The 24,517-nt window shown below is 40.7% G+C and overlaps 1 protein-coding gene across 1 annotated transcript in view; it reads left to right on the top strand.

The window, feature by feature from the left end:
• Nucleotides 1-24,304, top strand: part of STOX2 (storkhead box 2) — a 70,644-nt gene extending 46,340 nt beyond the window's left edge. Inside the window, exons 2-4 of the mRNA XM_066316891.1 lie at nucleotides 5,335-5,487; nucleotides 12,455-14,720; nucleotides 19,218-24,304. Of these exons, the coding sequence (XP_066172988.1) occupies nucleotides 5,335-5,487; nucleotides 12,455-14,720; nucleotides 19,218-19,407 (2,609 nt within the window). The 3' untranslated portion in view covers nucleotides 19,408-24,304. The remainder of the gene's footprint in view (nucleotides 1-5,334; nucleotides 5,488-12,454; nucleotides 14,721-19,217) is intronic.
• The last annotated feature ends 213 nt before the right edge of the window (nucleotides 24,305-24,517 follow it).

A 24,517-nucleotide genomic window follows, 5' to 3' on the forward strand; every position in this document is an offset into this window, starting at 1 on the left:
AGTCTGGTTTATACCCAAGAAATCTGCATATTTTTCCTTTTCCCTCTTTTTTTTTCAATCAAGTGGGAATGTCTAACTTAAAATGGCAATTGTATATCCTTGTTGGGAATTCACATCACAGTAGGTTTGCTACATCTGTGTAAGTGTTCTTTAATTAGCATGATTCAGTCAAGTGGGGCTGGGGGCAAAAAGGGGGAATTGCACAACCCAGGCCAGACATGTAATTTCTTCAGCATCTACTTCTTTACTTCATCTAGTAAATCTGAAAGTGTACTTTTTGTAGAAGAGACATTTTGCTATCAGTATTATTGGGATAAAATGATTATATTCTAGGCCCTCCTTTGCCCATTACAATCAGTTTTGTTTAAAAATGACCTTTTTTGTAGTTCTTCCCAGGGTGAAATCATAGACAACTGTTGATCAAAACAAGCTGCTGGCAAGAAAAATTTTGTAGGGGATTTCTCTTGCAACCACTACAATAATCACGAGATGCTGTGAAGTTACTGTGCTCCAGCTTGATGTTTTCTGGTTAATAATGTCATTTTGTAAGCAGCAAAAGTAGTGAAGTCAGATTTCCCTTGACAGGTGTTTTTGGACTGGATTCTGTCCTATCTAGTGGGAGGTTGCTGTGCCTGAAGCTCTGTGTAGATGTCACCTGTAGCAAACAGTGGTTTTAGAAGCACTCCTCTTGTCTAATGAGGCTCAAGCTCCCTAACACATACAAACACACAGTTGTGATTGTGCAGGCCTCGTTTTCTGTGGAACCCGGGCTAAAAATGATGTTTAAAGATTGTCTTGAGCCATAAGAAACAAAAGATTAAAAAGGTGTTGAGAGTCTGAAGAAGTGAAACTGGGCTTTGACTTCCTGTACTTTACAGGATACAGAGTGTAAATCAGATGGTCTTCTCCCTAATTCAGAGAAATAGGGTGTATAAATTTTAATATAGTATGATTTTTGCACTGTAATTTCTTTAATTCATTCACAAAGGTTGTACTGAATTACTTCCATTTGTAAGTCAAGAGGAGATTTTTCAAGTAATCCTTTTACAAAGTTCATGAGACAAAGAGTTTGACTTCCAGGTCATTTTTCCCAGCAGTAGAATCACTAATAAAAATTCTGTCATTGGTATGTAGTTGATAGTCTAATTGCTGATACATGGTGCAGAGTGTAGTCTGCCTCCTTTTCTCCCCAGATGGTGTTACCCAGACCTGCAGAGAACAGACCCACTAGATCCACTGGCACAGGAAAAGTTCTGGGTGCTGTGGCTTCAGGATATGGGAATTTCTATTCACACCTGTGTTAGACTGACATTTTCTCATCGGGATGTTAAGGATAATTATGGTTCCCAGTTTTTCAGAGTGTTTGAAAACCACTGAAGAAAAGTGCAGTGTAAGAGCTAAGTGTTTATTTTATGTGCTATATAATCTTTTGTTCAAAGTAATAAAAATAATTTTCCCCCCAGGCTAGTGATACAAATCCCCAAGGCAGAAATGAGTACAGTTCCTGTTCATTGTTTCTTATGTGCTTAGGCATTCTTTAAAATTGAATGTCACTTAATACAAGAAGTCTAGAAAACTTTTTTTAAAAAAATTATTTAGAGAGAGGTTTGGAAAGACATTGCAGAAACAGAGCTGAAGCTATATATATATATATGTATATATCTCATATTTAAACAAAACATACAGTCAGCTGGTGAAAACTGCTCTCTGAGCTCCAGTTTTCAGTTAATTGGGAACACAAACATATGAAAGTTGAGGCTAGTAATTTGATTTCAGAAGAAAGCTGCTTGAGACATGCAGCAGTCAGAGCTAACAGGAGCCATATGCTGGATGTTTTATGTAAGTGATGTGGTCTTCAGAAAAATTAGGGAAAACATAGTTGCTTTTTTCTTTTTTTGAGCAGATCTTTCCTGAAGAAGTTGTAGTAAACCTTCTGTTCAATGGCCTAGCAGTATTTATGTGTGTAATTGATGTTAATGTATTATATTATCTGGTAGATGGGAGGTATTTGCTGTTACTGTGCATCAAAGAAGTTTGTTGACTAAACTATAACCACAGAGTGCGTGTGATTTCCCAGAGCCACAGGACAGTCAAGATAAACTCTGGCAAATTAGAGCTTCCCTGAGGAAGGGGAGTTTGGCTTTCTGTCACTAGGTCTGCTCAAAATATGTACTAGCCTTTTTTAAGCAGAAGCTAGTCACTGTCTCCAGCAGACAGTTCTGGACAAGGAGCCCTGGAGCTCCTCTGTCACAGGGGTGAAACCACAGTGTGCTTGTGAAAGGGAGAAGGCTGCAGAGCACTCAGTGGGAAAGAGTAAGGCTTAACTCACAATATTCCCTAACAAACCAGAAAGGCCTCACATAAACCAATATTGGTTAAACACTTCTATTTCACTTAAAGCCATTTAAATTATGATTTTATGGGCAGTTATAGTAATCTCTGTAGTTAATTAAATGGTTGTCAAGCTCCCAAATATTTGCAAGCAGGATGTGTGTTACCCTGGTATCCTAACTATAAGGTTCTGTGCTGGAAATTGTGTTAACATGAAGGAACCAATGCTGAGTGTTCCATCTTGAGGAGTTATGTGAAGTGTAGTTAGGATTTCAGTGGAGATTCCTGGCTTGTTCCTGGGGACAGGAGTCCTGCTGGCAGGGGTCAGATTCAGCACAGACTGAATGTTTTCTGCTCACTAACCTGGGAAGCAATTCCATACTGAAGGCCTACTTGAAAAGGAAGAATTGTGCAAAGTTACTAAAATCAGGCAAATGTTATTATTTCTTAGCTTGTACTTAGCCAGTTCTGAGTTAACAAGTCCCGAGTGGAAGTGATCTCAAAGGTGGATCTCTGCAGGCTCCTGGCAGCCAAGGGAGAGGTTTGGGCTGCTCCTGGGCAGGAGCAGAGCAGTTGGTTTCTCAGTTCTTGTCCAAGCATCCCTCTGGGGGTAGCTACAAGGATGCAGAGCAAAGCTTTGGGTATAAAACTCTGTGAGTCCCTTTCCCACTTCAGGAGGCTGGTTACAGCATTAAGGCCCATTCTTTACATCCAAAGTGTCCTTCTGGTTAGCTGTGGATGGATAATTCCCATGCCAGGGAAAGAAAGAGCTCCTCCTCCCCGTTTTCCCGGCTGGGCACTGTGCAGGTGGCAGTGAGGGTGCATGGCTGGGGACAGGCACAGGGGTCCTCCTGCCGGGCTGCTCTGCTCTAAGAAATGGCCAGGTCTTTGGTGAGACAGGTAAAACAGTTAAGGAGTTGCTGCTTTACCTGCATGCCCTTAAAGCCACTCTACCCCAGGCAAAACCAGGACACCAGAGACCCCATTTCAGTGTCCAATGAACCTGGTAAGATTAAACCTCAACTGTGGCCAATATATGCCAATGTCTGTCTGACATTGCACTGAGCTCAATTTAGTGCTTCTCACAAGGATACCCATGACACATAATCTGTGTGTTAAAGACAGTAATTTCTCAAATTACTTAGCTGAATCTGCATAATTCTTACCTTACTTCTGATGCTTCTTAGACACGAAAGCAATCATTAAAGAAACTGATCCCATATACAAAGTGCATGTTGACTGGTGACCAAAGTTGGTAAACTTATGTATCTGACTGATTGCAAAGACTTGTCTGTGAACGAGTTTAAACTGACAGCAGATATAATTATTAGTAAATAGTAATATAAAACTGATGTTCTTTATCTGCATTCAATGATGAGGAAACAAATAGTGTTTCTCCCTAGTCATATGGAGTGTATTCCCTGTAAGCTGTGTGTCATCTTCTTTGCCGTTGTCTGTAATGCATGTGGCAGAAACTTTTAAGTGTATTTGAGTAAAAAATGTCCAGAGGTTGTTATATTTTAAGGTCATAATCCTGTGGTGAGATAAGAATGAAGAGGATCTTGGGCTTCACTGTGTTGAAGCTGGAGGAATGCTGCTGTGCTGAGGAGGGAATGCAGCATTGATCTGGTTAGGCCTGATGAAGTAAAAGCAATCAGGAGATAACATAGCACAAATGGGTAGTTTTAAATCATTCTTGTGTCTTGGGTAATGTGTATCGCTGTTGTAGAGCAGATTGTAGAGCTTGTGATTGAAAAATATTGCTCATAAGTCTCACTGAGACAGTTTTGCAGTTCACTACTCTCAGCAATTTTTTCCCTTCGAAGGGCTGAGTATAATACCAGAGTAAATACATTTTGATAATCAATTCTAGAAGCTGCTGCTCTTGTTTAGTAGACATAATAAGAATATAGAATTAATAGAGCAAATATTAGATCTTCTGAATTGAGAACGAAAATTTGAATTAATTTCCAGTAATTTGATTCATTATTTGATTACAAGGTGTTGCTCTGTGAGAGCAGAAATAGGGTGATTTTCCTGACATTTCAAAGCCTTTTAGGTAGAACTTAATCCCTGGCTATTGACTGACCTGTGGCCAGAATAGGCTTCATATTTAAGCACCCTTTGTTCTGTCTGTTACTCTTTATTACTTCTTTTCCACTGGTGAAGAAAATATTTTAGCTTGTTGCTTTCCTCTCTTTGAGATCACTGGGGAGCTGTTATCACTTTAAGGAGACTTACAGAGCAGAATCAAACATTTATGTTCTTGGATAAAGCATGTTAAAATGTACTTGTATATGTGTAGTCATGCTAGTATTATCAAATTGTATTTTCTCCCATAACTTTAAGATCTTCTAATGATTTTTTTTAAAACAATAGGTTAATGAATAGTTTTTAAGACAACATGAGAAAAGTTATGACAAAATTAATTTTCAGGCCATCCTGAAACCATTAAAACTTCTCTTCTAAAAAATCCGTAGCTTGTACAAAGACATTTGAGATGTAGATCCAGGAGAGATTTATTCAGATTATCAGTCTTAAGGTGTTTTGATGCTTTTGGGCCTCTAAAGAGTGTTCTGTGCTTTATCAGTTGAGTTAAAATGTTACTCATTAGCTTAGCAACTTTTTCTAGATCTTTGTTACTACTAATAAAAAATACTGTATCAGATGGATAGTGGGTGATCTATACTTTGAAAGGGGAATGAAATTTCCCCTTTTGTGTCCACAGAAATATATGCAACTATTTTGTTTGTGCAGTTGCCTAGTAAGATGTTAAGCAGGAGGTTTTGCAACCATGAGTGCCAATTTATTGGCATTTTTCTGAGTCTGTGTCTTAAGATTTGAACTAAGATGATGGATGGTTCTCCATTGTAAGAGTTTATCCCCAGCTCAGTACAAAACCTAGAGATCCCTGAATTTTCACCAGCTGTATCTCCGCCTCTTTGTCCTATGAGCAGATTTTTGAACAAAATGCTTCATTGCACATCTTTTGTCTTTTTACAGGTGATGTGTCACCCATCAGCATGTCTCCCATCACTCAGTCCCAGTTTATTCCACTTGGGGAAATCCTTTGCCTGGCCATCTCAGCAATGAACTCTGCCCGAAAACAAGTCACCCAAGAAGCACTAATGGAGCACCTGACCACCTGCTTCCCAGGTAAGCCCTCCTCAGTCAGGTGAGCACGTGTCTGTAAAGGGCAGCTGAAGGGTCCTCAGTACCTTCTGCATGGAATATTGACTAATCCTGACCTTCTAGAAGTAAAAGGAGACATTAGGGTTCTAACCTTGGAGCTTTTCCTTTATTCTTAAACATAAAGAGAGTTGAGTTCTCTTTGATAGACTGTTCGTGTGAAATGCATTTTGAAGGGCAAATTCCTGACTTTATGTAAGTAAAAAGTATTTGGGGTACTAAACAACAAAATACTGGCTTGTTTCTTTTTTCAGACAGTATCAGAAATAGCTTGTTTGTGATTTTTTTCACAAAATAACCTTTTTTATCATCATAGCCAAAGGAGTACAGGGCCCCTGTAGTAGCTATGGAGAGCAAAGCATGATGTGTCATAGCCAGAGCCAACTCATTTCACCTTGTGGCTTTCAAGCCAGTTCTAGCTCACTCACAAGAGTTCTGTTGAGATCATCCAACCAGTTCAGGTGTCATTGTCCAGTCTCCAAAGAGGTGACCTCCTGGAGGTCTGTGCAGAGACCTCCCTCCAAGGAGCAGGTTTCCCACGCAGCTGCATTTCCTCCTTCACCCAGAGCAGGCTCTCAGTGTGTGGCCTGATGCAAACAGAGTCCAGTAAAACAAAAGTAAAACAAAGTGCCTGCTTCAGGGGAGGTTGTGTTTAAAGTGAAAGGACTGTGTCAGTCTGCTTTCTAGGAGTTCTCTGGAACTTGGACACAGTTCTGGCTTTTGCTCCTGTGCTGCCCTTGCTTGAAAAACAAACAAAAAAACCATCTCTCTCCACGAGTAAACGAAAAGTTTTTGAGAGCCATAGTTACACTTGCAGTGTTCACAGATGCTGGTGTACTGTTCAGAAGGTAATCTTGGCAGCATTTGATATTTATCAATGCTAAATGGAAATTGTCTTGGATGAAAGATGCTGTAACATCACAAAAAGGGAACCCTATAACAGCAATGTAATCTTGAGCACGCTGCTTCTCTCCTTGCCATCTGTATCTGGATTGGGTGAAAGATGGGAAATGCACCTTGTAGAGACATTTCACCTTGAGGCACTAAAGCACTGGGCTGAGGTTTACTGCTCAAGAAAGCAGAACTTTCTCATTTGTGCTTTGTGGGATCCTGGGCAGGATGTTAACCTATTCTGCATCTGAGTTTACACTTCACTGAAGTAATGGGGAAACTTCTCCACTGTACCTATTTTATAGATGCAAAAAGTAGCTAATTAAAACTGCCTCAGTAGGAGAACTAGTGATGTGTCTGTCTCCTCTAGGCAGCCTAAGCAGAGCCATGTTTTGGTGTCTGGAATATTTTTGCTTACATTTTAGAGCAAGAGTTACTTAAAACCTTGGAATTTACATGTCTTTTGCTGTAACTGATACTGAGTTCTGAGAATTTAAAATATAATTCTCAATTGAGAACTGTGTTTGGAATAGACAATTCTGTCTGACATTTAATAATTGCACTTCAAAAAAATACTGCTGCAAGCATATTTTGTAAATATTGGCTTTCTCTCCTGATTTGTAGTTTTGTGTTATAAGGCTGATTTTGAAAATAGTGGTAAAAATTGTAAGGGTTAGAATGCAAAGAAGGCAAAGTTCTCAGTTGTTATTATTTTAATTCATTTTGATGATTTTTTTTTCCCAATTTATCTTTTCAATGTATGCTATGTACTAGAAGAATTTCATAGATTACAAGTATTTTTTTCAATTATTCTGCCAATATTTTTATATAAACATTGTTGTGTGGTGGAAATGATAATTTATTGGTGACATCCCTTGAGTTTCCTGGGAGAGTGATTATCAGTTCACTTGGTGTGTTGTGCTATTCTTGTTAGACAGAACCAAACATGAAAAATAATTCAACTGGCTGGATTATTTTGTAGACGTTGCTCAGACGAAGCCTGAGGCAAGTTAGCACATAGTCTCTTGCTGCCTTTTTTTTTTTTTTCCACTAGCCATTAACATGTGAATTTCTCAAGTCTGAGATTTGGATTTAAAAAAAAACAAAAAGGAGAACCTCACTTCCCAAAATGTAGAGAAAGTTATTTGAAGAGAAAAAATCCACCCTTTGTTCACCAATTTCTCCCCTTCTCTAGAGACATGCCTTTCTCTCACAACCATGACATATTTAACATAGGAGGCATACACGTTCTTTCAGTGTATGAGATGATGATCCAAAACTTTTCCCCTTTCCAATAAACAGAACTTTGTGTGCTGGCACTTTTCACTTTTCTGCCCAAACTCCTGTAATCAATTATCTGTAGCCTTTTGAGCCCTTGTATTCTTTGTGGCTATTGTACAGTATGTGATGTCCTCTCCTGTTGGGGTGGTTTATTTTTCCTAAGTAGGCGCTGATGCTGTGAGGGAGAGAAGAGCCTTACACTGTAGATGTGTCTGTTGTTATCACATAACCTCTCCAGATCTCTTCCTGCAGCAGCACTTGTCTGCCTGTATTGTTTGTGCTGTAATGAACAGATGCTGCTCTGCCTTTCATGGGGGAGATAAATTTCCTAAGACCCCAGATGCTATTCTCAAAAGTGCCTAAGAATAATAAACCTTTTTCCTCAGTGCAGGGTTTTACAGTTGCTGTCTAGCCCTCTAGTTTGCTGAGCCATTGTGCAGGATAAATCTGGGCCATGGCTCTATCTGAAATAAGGTATGCTAATTATTTATAACATCACATAGCAACCACTCCACATCTTTAACTAGTATTTCATGAGCCAATCAGAGTATTTCTTTTATCCCTTGTTAAGCCTTACCATCAGCTCAGGAGAAAATCATTTTAGCAGATTTAACACCATTTAAGTACTACTTCAGATGTATTTTTCATGAATTTATTTTATTCAAAAAGTTTCTATTGATAATGCATATCTTATTTGTGGTTTTTGTTATTTGTTGGGTTTTTCAAAAAGCAAGAGGGCAGCTTCTGCACGTGCTTCCATTATTCTAACTTAGAATTAAACAATGAGATGTTTGTACAGCCCTACTTTGTAATTTATTGACCGTGATTTAAATCCCACACATTAAATGTAAATCTTTGAAATCCAGTCTAAAGAGCTAAGAATGTGACCCCTGTTCTGTGTTTGGCCACCAGACCCTCTTATCTGGATGAACCTGGACGAAGACAACATCAATCCTTAGTCTGTGCTGCCTTTAATAAGGATATTTGTCTTTTTTTTCCTCCCCAATTTTGTCCTCTTACATCTCTAAATAATTTTAAGACATTCAAAATTTCAGTGAAAAAAATACTTGTGTATTGGCCTAAGTTGCTTTTGAAGCAAGCAGTTTTCTGAAAGCTGACAAATTCCTCTGACAATCACCTTTAGAACTTCAGTCTTTAAATATATGAATTATATGTGTAGCACTTAAAAGAAGTGTCTTACATTAACTGAGTTCACTCTAGGTCAGTGTTCTTTGTGAGCAGCAAACAAGACATAATCTTCTGTCTGGAAGCTCAGTGGATAGCATAGGAGACTCTCTTGAGATACAGAAAATGTACATGTCTGATGATTCAGTGTCCAGACAGTTTCTGCTTTTGAATTATTAAACCACTACATACTCTTAAATAACACCACTGCTGTCATGCAATATTTTATTTGCTAGAATGTGTAAGCCACTGGGGTTTTTTCCCTTGTTCCTGTTTAATGGAGGAAGGGAGACCAGAATGAGACCTTTGAATGCAGGGGGGTAGATTGTGTATAGACAATATGTGGGCAGATTGCTTTAAAGAGGAAAGTCCTGAGAAAGCAAAGAAATCTGTATTCACTCTGGATCCCATTGTTCCTTTTTTTAATGTCATTGCTCCTGTCTGCCATGCAGGAAAGCCTAAGCTGAGTTTGGGTCTGTTTCTGCTTCTGTAAGTACCTAAAAGAGCTTGTAAGAAAACCCTTAGCTGACAGTGCTGAGCTTCCCAGATCTGCATCTGCTGCCATCACTGCTGGCTTAGTGAGCCACAGCATGGACTGTGCTGGGAGTGATAAAAGTGATAGGCTTCAGCTCCAGAGACGAGGCTGACACTATTTACTTCACAGCATCATTGATTGTCGGCGTGCTCCTTTTTTTCTGTGGTGTTTATCTGCACATTCTCCATTCTCAGGAGTTACTCAATTAATGTAACTACTGTGCATCCAGTGTTTAGAGACTCATCCAGCATATTGTAGTCCTTATGGTTTACTGGGTGAAAAATACAGATTATTATTTTTACCATGTATTTGCAGTGCATTTTTGCCTAAATTGCTGTAAAACATCAGTACATCCATTTCAGTCTCTTCCCCTAACTTTTCTCTAAGCTCCCAGGAGAAATACTTTCATACTTTTATTTGTCTTGTAACGTTTTTGAAACAATATGTTAAGAGAAGTCTCTTTAGTAAAATAAGGATGAAGAGCTGGGTTCTCACAAAGGTAAGGATGTGTTGAAGTCTTAACTTGTAAGCTTCTGAAAAGTGCAATGGATGGGGCAGGTTGTTCACGTAGAGGAGGGAAGAGAGGCTGGCTTTGGCAGGTGCACCTGAGCTGGCCCATGGGTGGACCCTGCAGTGCACAGTCAGCATGGGATGGAGAAAGGAATGAGCTTGAGTTCTGTAGTCATCCAGGTCTTGTGGTGTGAGTCATAACCTCAGAGGGGTGGTGTTTCCCAAGCAGACACAGCAGCTCCATTGCAGGGATGAAGAGGTGGATGACTGCTTGTTACAGGATTGAAACCACTCCTCGTGTTCCTGTGTGCTGTCAAAAGCTCGTGCAGAGGACAGCCTGCTTTGCCTCATCATCCAGAGGAAGCTCACATATTGTTTACTTCAGTCCAGAGAGATTCAGAATTCTGGGCTAGGGACAAATAGTCCTTTTCTTTCCCCCAGCTCTCTGGATTTCAGCTTTTCCCACCTCTAACTGTTTCTTGCATGTTAACTCATCTAAAAATTCTGGGGGCCTTTGTTACTCTTGCTCAGGTTATTGCAGAAATTGTGGACATCTGCATGAAAAGGGGAGAAAATGCAAGCTCCTGATTCTCCATGTTTTTTCCTAATATTTGTTCTCATTTATGCTCTCAAAATATATCCCCTTGTGGCCTCTCTCTTCCTGCATCCAAAGTGACCCCAATATTTCAGCTCTATGGACTGTGCATGAGCTTTATTAACTCTACCCCAGCCAAAACCAGCACATGCCTCTATGTACTTCTCCCTGGTGCCTTCTGTGCTGTAACTGCTTTCACTTATGGCCGTGTTGTTCCTAATCCTTTGCTGTTTTCATTTTAAGGTTTTAGTTATGGATATGAGTAGTATGGTAATGTCACTAAGTTCAAACAACACTCCAAGTCAGACATAAGAATGTGTTGCCCCCAACCCAGTTGCAACAAAGAGGATGAGTGAAGAAATTAGTACGAATTCTCTTTTTCCTTGTTGCTTTTAATGGGTGCTGCTGTCACAAGGAGATCAGTGAGCTTGCAGGCTCCAACCTTTGATGTGTTGGAGAAGAGTTGGTGACCAGACACTGTGTGCTCCTGTGTTTGTTGCAGGTACCCCAGCTGAGATTTCTCCATGAAGTGTTTTTGTAAAAAGCACATGCTTCACTGAAATGTTTTTACATGCATTGAAATTTTTTAAGACAGAGTTTGACTTGACAAGGCCCTGACCAACCTCATCTAAATTGGCCAAGATTTGAGTAGAGGTGCTGACCAGATGAGTTAATGAGTTCTCTTCCAACTTAAGTTGCTCTCTGATTTTTTTTCTCTAAATTACTTTTGTTTAAAACTAAGACTCAGAATAAATTATAATAACTTTTTCTGTTTAAAATAGACCATCCAAACCTTTGGAAAAAAAATCTCTAGTTCTAAAAATGTAAACCAGACTAGTACTCAGAATTAAAACGCATTTTAGTTAAACAAAATGTATTTATTCATGATAGCTTTTTCCACTGATAACATGGAAGTATTTTCAATTTTTATTCAACATAAACAGACTTTAAAAAACTAGTTTGTGAACTAAAGTACTTTTTTCCTTAGCTCTAGATGGAACTTACTCCTGTACACAACATGTGACTTAGTGTTTTATCTCATAAACTATTGAAGACTTGGTCAAGCAGCAGTGAGTCCAGCAGTGAACTGGTGATGGGAAGGGTCTGGCTCACAATGCCTGGTCTACCATGTGCCACTGATGCAGGGTAGTCCTCCTTGTCCCTCTCAATATGCCATACATGCACTCAGGTCAGGTGTAGTGTCCCTCGCATCTCACCTAAAGACAAGGAACTCGGGGAAGCAAATGTTTGGGACCTGAGTCTGTAACTTCCAGCCTAATGGAAAAGACTTCCTGGGCAAGATGAACTGTATCGTTCAGGATGTCTCTGCTCAGGAGCAGCTGATGTAGTTGAAACATATTTTAATGGGAGAGCAAATCAGTTAAATCAGGTTTGTGATAAAGGGACGGTTTGAGGAACTGCTCTTTTTTGTTTCTTCTGTGTAGTATTCTGTGGGAAAAGCAGCTTAGCCATCCAAAGTAACAAATAACTACTGCTTTATATGTGACAAGGCATTATAAGCATAGTTCTGGTGAATTTGGATGTAAATACTTTGTTGGAAGAAGAATAGAAGTAGAATATTTCCCTTGATTCTGATTTTCAGTAGCTTAAGGTCACTGTAGCTTAAGATCTTGTAGCTTAAGGTCACCTGCACATTGAAAATGACTAGAAGAAGTTCTCTTGAGTTGTTTTTTTTTTTTTAGCTTTTCATTAATGCCCTACTATTTAATTAATAATTGATATGTCTGAAGTATAGGAGATAAGTGGAAAAATAAACAGAGAAGAGAATGCCAAACAAAATACTTTACTGGAGTTGTTTACTCAGCATATTCCAATATTGCACATTGGAAAAACCAGCTTTTTGTTGGGGAGGGGGGAACCAGAGAGTCCTACACAGTTTTATGCACTTCCTGATATGTTTTTACTGTTATTTCTAGGAGTTCCAACACCCAGTCCAGAAATCCTTCGACATACTTTGAATATGCTTGTACGGGAGAGGAAAATATACCCAACTCCGGATGGTTATTTCATTGTAACCCCACAGACTTACTTTATAACGCCATCTCTCATAAGAACTAACAGTAAATGGTACCATTTGGATGAGAGGATACCTGACAGGTCTCAATGTACCTCTCCACAGCAAGGAACTATAACTCCCTCCACCTCGGGTTGTGTCAGGGACCGACCACTGCCCAAAAACCACTGCGACTCCTGCCATTGTTGCAGAGAAGACATGCACAGCATGCATGCCTCTACCCTACAGAGGAAATCAGCAAAAGACTGTAAAGACTCGTACTGTCCTCCTTCGTTATGTCAGGTCCCACCTACTGAGAAAAGTAAAAGTACTGTCAATTTTTCGTATAAATCAGAGACGCTCACAAAGCCTAAGGATGTAGAAAAGCAGTCTAAGAAATTTGGACTCAAATTATTCCGATTAAGTTTTAAGAAGGATAAGACCAAACAGTTGGCAAATTTCTCTGCGCAGTTTCCTCCAGAGGAGTGGCCTCTAAGGGATGAGGACACCCCTACCACTATACCTAGAGAGGTAGAAATGGAGATTATTAGGCGCATTAACCCAGACTTGACTGTGGAAAATGTCATGAGGCACACTGCACTAATGAAGAAACTTGAAGAAGAAAAAGCTCAACGAAGCAAAGCAGGGTCTTCAGCTCACCACAGTGGACGAAGTAAAAAGAGCAGGAATCACAGAAAGTCTCATGGGAAGTCGAGGTCGCACAGCAAGACCCGGGTGTCCAAAGGAGACCCATCAGATGGCTCTCATTTGGATATTCCTGCTGAAAGGGAGTACGAGTTCTATGATCCCTTGACTCGGTCCCCACGGGAAGGCTGTTTTATAATAGAACACAAGGGAGATAATTATATAATGCACAGCAGTCCTAACATGATTGAATCTCACTTTCCCATGACACCAGAGTGGGATGTGTCTGGTGAACTGGCCAAGAGAAGAACTGAAATGCCTTTCCCCGAACCTTCCAGGGGAAGCTCCCACTCCAAGGTCCATCGGAGCCACAGCCATACACAGGATAGAAGATCCAGGAATGAGCGGTCCAGTAAGGCTAAAGAAAGGTCTAGATCCATGGATAACTCCAAGGGACCTCTGGGCTCAGCTACTTTAGGCACGCCTGAAGATCTAGGTGAAGGCTGCAGCCCAGATGACCAAACAACTAGCCAGACGTACATTGATGATAGTACCTTAAGGCCATCCCAGTCACTCAGTCATCAAAGGGCTCTGATTTCATCCGCAAGCTACAAAGAGACTTGCATCCCTGAAATGGCTGGTGGCAGTGTAGAAACCCCCAGTTCCTGTAGCCTATTGGAACAAGGCAAGCCTACAGAGAATTTGCCACCGTATAGTGAGCTCAACTCCTGCACAACAAAATCTGCAGTTGATGACTATTTTCAGTGCAACACATCCAGTGAGACTGTGCTTACTGCTCCATCCCCACTGGGAAAGAATAAAGAGGATCACGATACCCTAACGGGGCCAGATGGGCTAAAAAAAATTACTCCCACAGAAAGACAGTCTCAGCATATTGCTAGGGAGCCTGGGGTGCACAAGGAGGAGTCTCCAAAGGGCACAAGCAGTGGTTCAGTGATTGCTAGCCAGACTCCAGAGGTGATTGCTAACGGGAGGCTGGCTCAACACCACAGCACTGAATCAAGCAGCCTTGATAAAAGGAAAGAAATATTTAGCAAGGATACGCTCTTTAAACCTCTGCACAACACTCTTTCTGTGAATAGTTATCATAAGTCTAACACACCTCTGCTGAAGCCCCATCAGAAGAGCCCCTGTGACACATTGCCCGTGAGGTGTGAGAAGCTTGACCAAGCGATGGTGACCTCAGTCACTCAAGGCATGCCTGTTTCTCAGAGGCAGCAGGAGCCAGCCGGGAACCAGGAGGCCTCCTTTGACTACTACAACGTGTCTGATGATGATGACTCAGAGGAGGGAACCAACAAAAACGCTGAGGAAGAGAAGAACAGGGATGATGTTGGCACGATGCAGTGGCTCCTAGAGAGAGAAAAGGAAAGAGATCTACAGCGAAAGTTTGAGAAGAATCTTACTCTTCTCACACCGAAGGAGACAGAAAACAGCAACAACCAGAGAGCCACCCACTCAGCCCGCCTGGACAGCATGGACAGCAGCAGCATCACTGTGGACAGCGGCTTCAACTCGCCACGGTAGGACTGGCACCTTCATTGCAGCTTTACACACTGGGGGTTCCATTGATGGCCCGATGGGTGTGGGATGTTGGTGACAGAATGTAGGGCTGTATTAAAAAATTGCACATTTTCAGACTGGTTTTTTCTACAGCTCTGGAATCCTCTATTCAGATGTGTGGCTTTCCAACCATACAGTAAGAAACCGATGACCATTTGTGGCACTGACTCTGTATTAGTTCATTTTCTGTTTGCTGAAAACCTCCCTGTATCCTTTTTTTTTTTTTTTCTGTATTAAACTTGTGTTTGCTTTTAGAATAAAAGGGATGAGCTCCTGCATACTCCTCCCTTCCCTTTCCCTCTAAGATACCATCAGCAAGACTAATGGAAAGACTAGGCATGAGCAGGTGGCATAATCTTCTGCTCAGACAAAAAGAAAAACAAATTACATTGGTTTATGTTTGGGCTTCCTTGTTTGTTTTCTTCACAAATTTTGAAAGTGTATCTAGTCACCATTCCAAACTGGTGAGACTGGAATAGCCATTCCCCCTACAAGTTAAAATTGCTCAGGATGTTTGAACTTCAGAGAGGTGCCTTGTCTAAGATACTTGGGAGAAAAGTCTAGATGTTTGCATGTGCTGCTGGTCAGTAATTACTATTCCAGGGATTTCAGGCATCGTGGAAGTCTCAGTATGCTACAAATCTTACAAATGTAGGGAGGAGAGAGCTTTTGGTGCATTCCCTGCCCTGGAGGTTTCACAAGTTCATTTCCAGGTTAAGAATCCTTTACACCAGGTGCCTTCTTTGTCTGTCTGACCTTTGGCAGTCCTAGCTCCTTGGTGGAATGGAGCATGACCATTTTTGCTTGGCCTGCATAGCTACTTACTGGAGTTCAGAACAATGACTCTGAGAACACAGAGATAATTTACAGTAGTAGTTCTCTTGGAGTGGCCTACTTAAGCTTAAATTATTTATTGGCTGTGTTTAAAAATAAAACCTCCAAGACTGATTTTGTATTATGTGAAAAAGGGGAGGTTTGTTTGGTTTTTTGTCACTTTTTTATTTTCCCCTGTAAATGGTGTTCTTGTTCCTCTGAAGTATATATTTCTTTACATCTATGGCAAAGGCTCTCAGAAAGGCACGTGAAATATTTCCTGTTTCTGCACAGGACTAAATTTCATTTTCAGTGAAGTCCTGTCACTCTGGAAGAAATTCCTTTGGATTTGGTGGTTGCTCCCACTTATGTTAATGACAAAACTGAAATCAGGGAGCCTGATGCAGCTTGCAGTGATGTATGGAACTAGAGCAGGCTTCTAGTGAATGTCTAGTTTTTCTGAGTAAAAAACCAGAAAAATAATTAGAATAAATCACACCACTAACACTGAGTCCACTCTTAAAAAGAAGCTTGAGAAGGGTTTGAATTTATGTTATTGACTGTTCTGCAGATGCCGGACACTGTTCTCACATGGAACTGTTGTAATAAACTGTTGGCACTTTCCCTTTTTAAGTGTGATCTCCTGCAGTGGCTGAGGTGCTGTACTTGCAGTCAGTGTTTGTGGGGGAGTGTGTTGTGGTGTTTGCTTCTTGCTCAGCATGAAGAGTCCAGCAGGGCACGAGAGTCACCTCCAGGGTAGAATACTGACTGCATTAAAAATCAGTTCTTGGACTGCTGTGTTGTGTGCCAGCTGAATATCAGATTTTTGTTCCTGACTAATGCAATGGTAGATATTTTCTTCCCTAATTATTTACACAAAAGCTAACATTTCTCTTTATGTTAAACTTAGCTAGCAAGAACAGGATGTGGTGAGCATACTGGATTTAGTGCTGCTATACCACTGTTTAAATCAAAAGGGAAACAGATGAGCAACTTTCAATTGTTTCTGTTCCACACATCCTCTTTTTAAATTATTTTTTTATTTTACTGTTTACTTATTAACAAATACTATTTTTTGGCAAGGCCACATAAAGTAAGCTTTAAAAACCCTAACCAAAACGTTCTGTTGGGTATTTTGTTTTGTGAGACTGGCCTATAGTCTGGATATTTCAAAGCTTTTTCATGAGCTTTGCATCAAAATGATGAAATTTGATGATTTTGCTGAGTTTGGGTCACTTCTTGGTATAAGTCTCAGAAAATAAATTGAGCTGAGGATGAATTCAGCCCTAAAAGTACCATGTGGTTATTATTATCTCACCTTATAATAAAAAATGTACTCCACAGCCCTTTTCCAGGAGATATGAAGTAGCCATGCAGGATCCATCTGGTGAGGTTCAGCTAGGTGTGACAGTGCCCTGCAGCAGATGCCATGGGAGGAGTGTAAGGACAGGTCAGGCACATGGTGATGTTCCTCAGGTGTAATCTTCTAGCCTCAGCTGATGATGAAATTCTGCTTCCTGAGGTGGGGTGGTATCTTTTCATTCAAACTGAAGTATGCAACATTATTTAGGGAATCAATATTACCAATTTCACACTGTAAAAGAAAAAAAATATTTTTAAAGTCTGATAAATTGCAAAAAGGACAGTAAAAAAAATTAGAAAGAAATGGCTGCAGTTAAAGAGATTTGCAATGGTCATTTTACTTCCAAAGTATTTGTATGCAAAATGTGTGAACATATTGATCACCATTGGGAAAAAAAGCCTCATAATATTTTGTGCATTGCTTTTATGCAAGTTATATATGGTAAATGTTAGCTGTCAAGATTAATTTTATTCCTTTATTTTTAGGGCTCCTTTGTTGCTCCTTTGTCACCTAAAGAAAGCTAATCTTGGCATTACTCTGCATGCATGATTTTCAGTGCAGGTTTTTGTGTATACACATGGTAATGGTCAGTGTGTAATAGCAGGATTGAGCTTATCTGAAGGTCTGGCATTGGTGGTCCCATAAAGAATGGTACAATACTAATCATCTCTGAAAACTAAGATTTGCATCTATTTTCATTAAAGAACAGAGGGAGAGGGATAAGAAAATGAGCAAGAGAAGTGCACCATATGTCATTGCAGCTCACAGGAATAATTTACTATGTGTGTCCCCCATCATAGCTCTTGGGAGCAATGGACAGTAAAACAATCATTGCAGAAGAATATCAGTAGCATCCGTTTTGACCAGTTTAAAAAATCTATGAGAGTTTTCCTAAAAGCCTCATTGATTTTCCAGACTCAGTCAGTTTAAGATTATTTAAATCTGCCCTATGACTAGGAAAAGTGTTTTTTCGTTCTCCTGTGCCATGCACTGACACATTTCTCCCCTGCCACATCTAAAGCTGTACATTCCTGCCCTTCTCTGGATGCTAGCACTAATATTTTTTTCTTAGGGCTAGTATTTAGCTGAGAGTGGTCCCTGATCTGTCTGACTGCCTGCGAGGCTCAGTCAGGGAAGCAGAAACACGTGGCAGGGTCAGGTCCACACAAGGCAGGCAAGAGCTGCCCCTTTCAGCAGCACGTCAATTTAGGCTGACTTTGAGCTAACTGTGAGACTTTTGACATCAGTGTCCTTGTTTGTAGTGCTTATTTAGTAACTGCATTGAGTCCTCTGAATGTATTCTGTGAACCTCTCCATAGCAAGTGGGGATGTCATTTTACAAAGGAGTAGGGTGCAGGTGAAGGATACATGACCAGGGGGCCACAGGGATGTCTGAAAGCAAATCTTTTCCTGAACAGGCACACATTATTTAGAGATCAAAAATTATTTAATAGTATAAAGACAACAAAACCAGTAGTACTGATAGAAGTAGCCTTAGCATGTCACAGCTGAGCTTCTTAAAAGCTGTAGACTAAAATACAAGCTTCTGTGTACTCATAATCAGATGTATCATTAAAAGGCTTAATCTTTCAAAGTGTTCAGTGTCCTGTCACTCTTGTGGTTAAATGATATGTTAGAACGAGGGGAACACTGCCCATTTTCTGAATGAATAGCAGCACTAGTTGTTGTCCAGGGCAAGATCACAGACCAGGCAGTTGTCTCATTGTGTTGGTAAGTTGCAATCATCTCAGCTGCAAAGCAAAATTGAAGTGTTGCATTTAGAAGCATCGTGGGTTTAAGGTAAAACTTTTATTTAATATTTTGCATACAAAAACAGAGGTAGAAGAGGAGACAACAGAGGATGCTGTGTTATGTGATTGCTGTCCTAACTCTGCCTAGTCACAGAGCTGATTTGATGAAGCTACTTTGTGCAAAACTGCACCAGTGAGGAAAGAAAACTAGCACATTCCAAGTGCGAGGTGGAAGCTATTTCCTTGAGTGATAAATCCAGATGCTTGATGCTGCTTCAGCTTACAGTTGGTGTGACGGTTCCAGTTGTGCTTAGTGCCAGACCTGTGTTGTGGTGTGCTGATGCTGGGCACCTCTGGGATGTGTTTTGGGGGAACATGTGTGCACTGTCAAAGTGAGCTGATCCATTGACGCGGCGTTACGCACAAACACAGGACGCCCATTATAAACCGCTCTGTTCTCTCCTGTCTGCGGGGAGGATCCATAGGCGTGTCCCGGAGGAGTGTGTCCATGTGTTTCTGTTCCCTTGCAGCACCCGGGAGAGCCTGGCCTCCAACACCTCGAGCATTGTGGAGAGCAGCCGGCGGCAGAACCCGGCGCTGAGCCCCGCGCACGGCGGCCCCACCTTCAGCTTCAGAGCCGCTGCTGACCCGGCCACGGGCGATGCTGAGAAACTGCAGAAACCTGGTAACTGCCTGCAAGCCTCTGTCACTAGTGTCTGATAGTCAGCCTGCCGCACACCCTCTGTCTCATCCCACACAGCCAAGTTTACCGCACTGGGACTGATGTTTACAGCTTTGGGGAAAAACAAAACGAGCATCTCGACCGCAGTTTTAGTGTTCACTTCAACTGTGCTGCTACGTAGACTAGGGGCGACAAAGAAGTCTTTATTTCAAGGTATTGCTTTTCACATTTGGGGCTCTGTAGCGACAGAATAGCAGTAGGGATAATATGTACACTTTTTGCTTCACTTAATTGTAACTGAGCACATATATGAAAGTCTAGACACTGTAAGTGTAATCTGCATTTTCAATGTCCATGCAGTTGCCAACTTCATTTAAAAAAATGCCACAGATGTGTGATGCCCCTGGTCAGAGGCTAAACTCTGCTGCAGAGTTCACCATTTTTTTCTTCGAAAACTGAGCCACTGCTGAAAGTAACCAGCCAGGATCACCGTGAGGAAAAACAATGCCAAACATGACCAGTCCTGACCTCAGCTCTATGTGCGAATTATTAACACTAACCAGTCATTTTCACTGTGCGTTCTTGTGACACAATTTTACAAATACCTGCTTGAGCAAGTAAAAGGAGATTTGGGGTTTGCTTTGATTTGCTTTTTTTCTAGGTATGGAGGTCTCTAGGGTGAGAAGGAAGGCGGCTCCTCCTTTTGTTTCAAAAATAGGAGAGATGTTTCCTTAATGACACTTGCTACTTGACCTTCCATAGTCACCAGTGAGGAGGTGGGCCTTTGCATAGAGGGGGGAGTGGGGAGGGAAGGGAAAGATGGAACTGTGATGGAGCCACAATGTGGAGTGACACAAAATATATTAAATGTCTTCAGTATAATTCACTTATTTTCAAAAGATAATCTAATTCTTGTGTCACTTCTGGTATTGCAACTTGCCATTAATATAGGAATCAGGATAACTAATTTCTTGGAACAAAAATATCCTTTATGATATAAATGACAAGTATGGCCTGAAGAATTGATTTCTTTCTAGTGGAAGGACATAAATCTATTTTATGTAGCTTATTAAATAGAGTGCCTAAATTAGGCTATTAAAAATAGCATACAGTATAATGATTATCAGAGAACAAAATTTAGAGAATTATAAACTTCTGGCCTTTTTATTCAGTGGATGTTATTTGCAATTTAGCATTTTATGGACATGTCTGGTTTCTAGAAATTCAATGTGTCCACTTGGTTTGCAGTAGAAATCTGGGTCCTGCAGGCATGGTACATCCTAGTTAACTCTCCCTAAACTGTTACTCCAATGTAATTAGTACTGTGCTAATTACTGCAGAGTAAATTTTACAGATAGTTAAACTCCAAGAGTGATTTTAAATATAGGGTCACATTCTGCTCTGTTACTCATGCAAACTGGTAGTTCAACAAACGGACTTATTTCATCAGAACAGACAAAATTGGTGGAAGAACATGATACTGAAATGTGCAACAGCCCAAATTGTTCCATAGCAAAGGGACGTTTGCCCTGTCTAGCTCTTGTAGTGCACAAGTGTGAAACCCAACTGTACAGATAAAAAGCCAGTATTCTCATCAGGTTCTGGGGACATTTATTACTCTGTATACAAAGTCATTTGAGCTTCACTTACGTTCTCTAGTGTCATCAGAAGTCTTTACTGACGATTCAGCCTTATGTACACCATGGGATAGAGTCCATTGACTTAGAAAACAGCTCTCTAATTCTGGACACAATCAGTTTCCAGTTCTGTGACAATACCCAGTCAATGCACAGCTCTGTTTCCATTGATTTCAGTGTATAATTTCCATTTCATAGGAGCAATAAGACCTTTCAGTGCACATAAAGGAAATAATTGTGCTTTTGGTTGGTTATCAGAGTCACTTGGCCTTTAGCCTTCTGCCTTATCATACCTTCCAAGATGTGCTCTAATTACCATAAAACGCTTTGCATGAGGCATCTGATTATTGGATGTGTGACTCCAGCCGTGCTCACTCCATGCCAACTGTAGAATCACAGGGTTTGTGGGGAATTGTCTATACTATGCAGTGGCTGACTGTGATTTTGTGTCTGAGATGAGCTCTGACATCAGTAGTATGTATCAATTCAGTAAATTAAAATGTCGAAATGGTAGAAAAATTTACAGCGATGATCTGAAGTACTAATGGCAGTATTAAAATGTGGAGAGCAGAAACAGGTTTCACCTTTGGGGAAATAATTGTTTGTCATAAGCTAATCAGAATTTGTGCAGGCAGCTGGTTGTACAGAAGACATAATTCCAACAAAATGTGATAGTACATACCTATAAACTGTATAGTATGTGATTTCCTAAAGTTCCCAGAGACCAGCAGACAACATAAATGTCATATTAATGTTGACATGGCATTGTACCAATATTAATGTGACTCTTGGAATATGGAATGTAAACAGAAGTTTCAAATAGAAACGTTCTAATCTTGATTTTTTTTTTCCTTTTAAAATCAACAATGGAAAATAAGAAAATTCCATCTTGAGGTTCTGGTAACAAAACCACGAGAGTGGAGCTTGAGTGCTTTATGTCACCCTAATCCTTTGATGAAATCATAGCCTTGTATTATGTGGTTGCTTATCTATCATTCTTCTAATGTATCAATTTAAAGGTTTACAGAGTTAGATTAGGTTGAATCTGTGTTGTGTTCAACTGTAAAGGGTCAACACAAATCTGTCGGCATTTTGCACACTTAATATGTATTATTATAATACAACATGTTACTTTTATGGTAATTTTTTTTACACATATAACTACCTCCATGAATTTGATGAAATGCAGCAACATGAAAAGTGTATTGTACAAAGCAAGGTTAGAAACTTTGAAGCATTAGGTCATGGCGTTCTCTTGTGTGTCAAAGCTTGCATATGAAGTCATCATGTTTCCATTGCCACAATTTCCTTCTACAACGTTAAAAAGATGGCTTTCAGATGAGTCACTTAAAGACTTTGACAAGGCTGCATGATTGGGATAAAAGTGAAAGGGAGGCTGAAACCTTCCATCCTCTCCCCAGTTACTGCTAAAATTTCTGCCTGGTAGAACTTGAAAATGTATTTGTAATTTAGCAAATTAGAAACATCTACAGTCTGTGAAATTTGATTGACAGTTTGGGGTTTAACAGAAGACAGTCTGGGTATTTTCTTGGCAGCCTTCAGATACTTGGGGCCCTATTCTGCCTCCATCTTTGTCAACATTAGTACGTGGTTTCTCTGAACTGGCAAGGGTGTTAAAACAGCTCTTCCTTTAATAATGTGCACTCTGGTCTCTAGATTGTGTGCATCTAAAACATTTGCTCCTATAGAAATTACCAGCAGCCTTTAATTGACGTTGCTGGGAGCGGTATTAGGGTCCCTACTCGAGGTATGTGCCTATTGTTCAAAGAACATGGGCCAGTTTCCAAGAAAAATTAAGCTGGCTTGTGAAAAATAGCCAGCTGCAACAAGCCACCTTTCATGGGGGAAGAAAGATAGATTTTTCCAAAAACCAAAGGAAGAAAATGGCAGTTGAACCTAAGCAGATTGCATTATATACAAATCCCGATTTAGGAACACCTTTCAGCAAACCTAGTACCACTATCCTGATGCAAATTAATATACAATCATCAGTTGAGCTAATTTTGCCATTTTAAGTGTTTCAGTTAAAATTTAGAAGAAATCATTAGCATTTGACTCCCAGCACCACTGTAAAATGACTGTTAAATGCGAAATAACATTCACTCAACTTAAAAAAGAAAAAATGTATTGGAAAACAAATATTTTAATGAAAACCATGGCCTAGGTGCTTGCCAGCAGTAGTCACTGTTAGGAAAGAGAACAAGCAAAGCAGTGTTCAGTGGCCATCACGAACACAGATTACACTTGGCACTTCAATCACATTTCTGTCTGAGGATCGCAGAGCACTTGCCTGTGAGGGAGGCAGAGTTCACTGACCCTGCTTTTTGTCCAGGTCTGTTGGAAAAAGCAAAGACTAAGAGTCTGCAGACTAACTTATTAACTAGTTGCTTTTTAAAAATTACTGAAGTAAGTTTAACAGTTAACCAAAGTGTTTAATGTTTATATTCTGAAATTATTCTTTGGATGCATTCGGTTTGTTTAAGTAAGAAACTGCTTTACAGCCCTGCAGACACTCTTGGATTGGCAGTTCCAGAAACAGGTTTGCAGTCATACGAGTACTGGCAGCAGTGGTTTTAGAAACAGTCACGTTAATTAAAAATTTGTTTTTCAAATACATTTTGTAGTGCTTTTCCCAACACAATTGTTCAAACTGTTGTGCTGAGAAAGCAAATAGCACTCCTAATCTGGTGTCATACCCACAGTTTACAATTCTCTTTGCTCTTCTGAAGAAAACTGTACAGTATTAGAGAGAAAAGTTCTATTTTTTACGAAATTCTTTAAAAAAAAGGCTATATATCTAAAACGTTCCCCCCAGCATAAGTAAAGTGCATCATTACTGCATGAGGCACGTGCAGTGAACCCACCAAAAGCCAAGCTGGTGCTAGAGGAAAACGGGACTGTCACACTTCACTTCTAGTGGCGCTCCAAACGTTGGGTTGGGTTGTGGAGTGTGAACCTGCTGTGAGTGCCCCGGCCTCCGAGGGGCTGAGAGATGGGAATGGCCCAGAACTCCAGTGAAGCTCACTTCTGAGCTGAGGGTTTCCCTGGTCCTGCCCACCCCAGACATTAGACACAGAGGAGGAGCAGCTCCGGAGGGCAGCCTGGGCTGGGACACACACACAGCCCGGTTAGGGGACACATTGTCCTGCTGGGGGACACATACACAGCCCAGTTAGGGGACACACACAGCCCAGTTAGGGGACACAGCCCTGCTGGGGGACATACACACAGCCCAGTTAGGGGACACATTGTCCTGCTGGGGGACACACACACAGCCCAGTTAGGGGACACACACACAGAACCATGCAGGGACACACACAGCCCAGTTGGGGGACACACACAGCCCAGTTAGGGGACACACACAGCCCTGCTGGGACACACACAGCCCTGCTGGGGGACACACACAGAGCCCTGCTGGGACACACACACAGAGCCCAGTTAGGGGACACTGCCCTACTGGGACACACACAGCCCAGTTAGGGGACACACA

The sequence above is a fragment of the Sylvia atricapilla genome, chromosome 4, assembly GCF_009819655.1.
Source record: "Sylvia atricapilla isolate bSylAtr1 chromosome 4, bSylAtr1.pri, whole genome shotgun sequence".
Lineage (NCBI taxonomy): Eukaryota > Metazoa > Chordata > Aves > Passeriformes > Sylviidae > Sylvia > Sylvia atricapilla.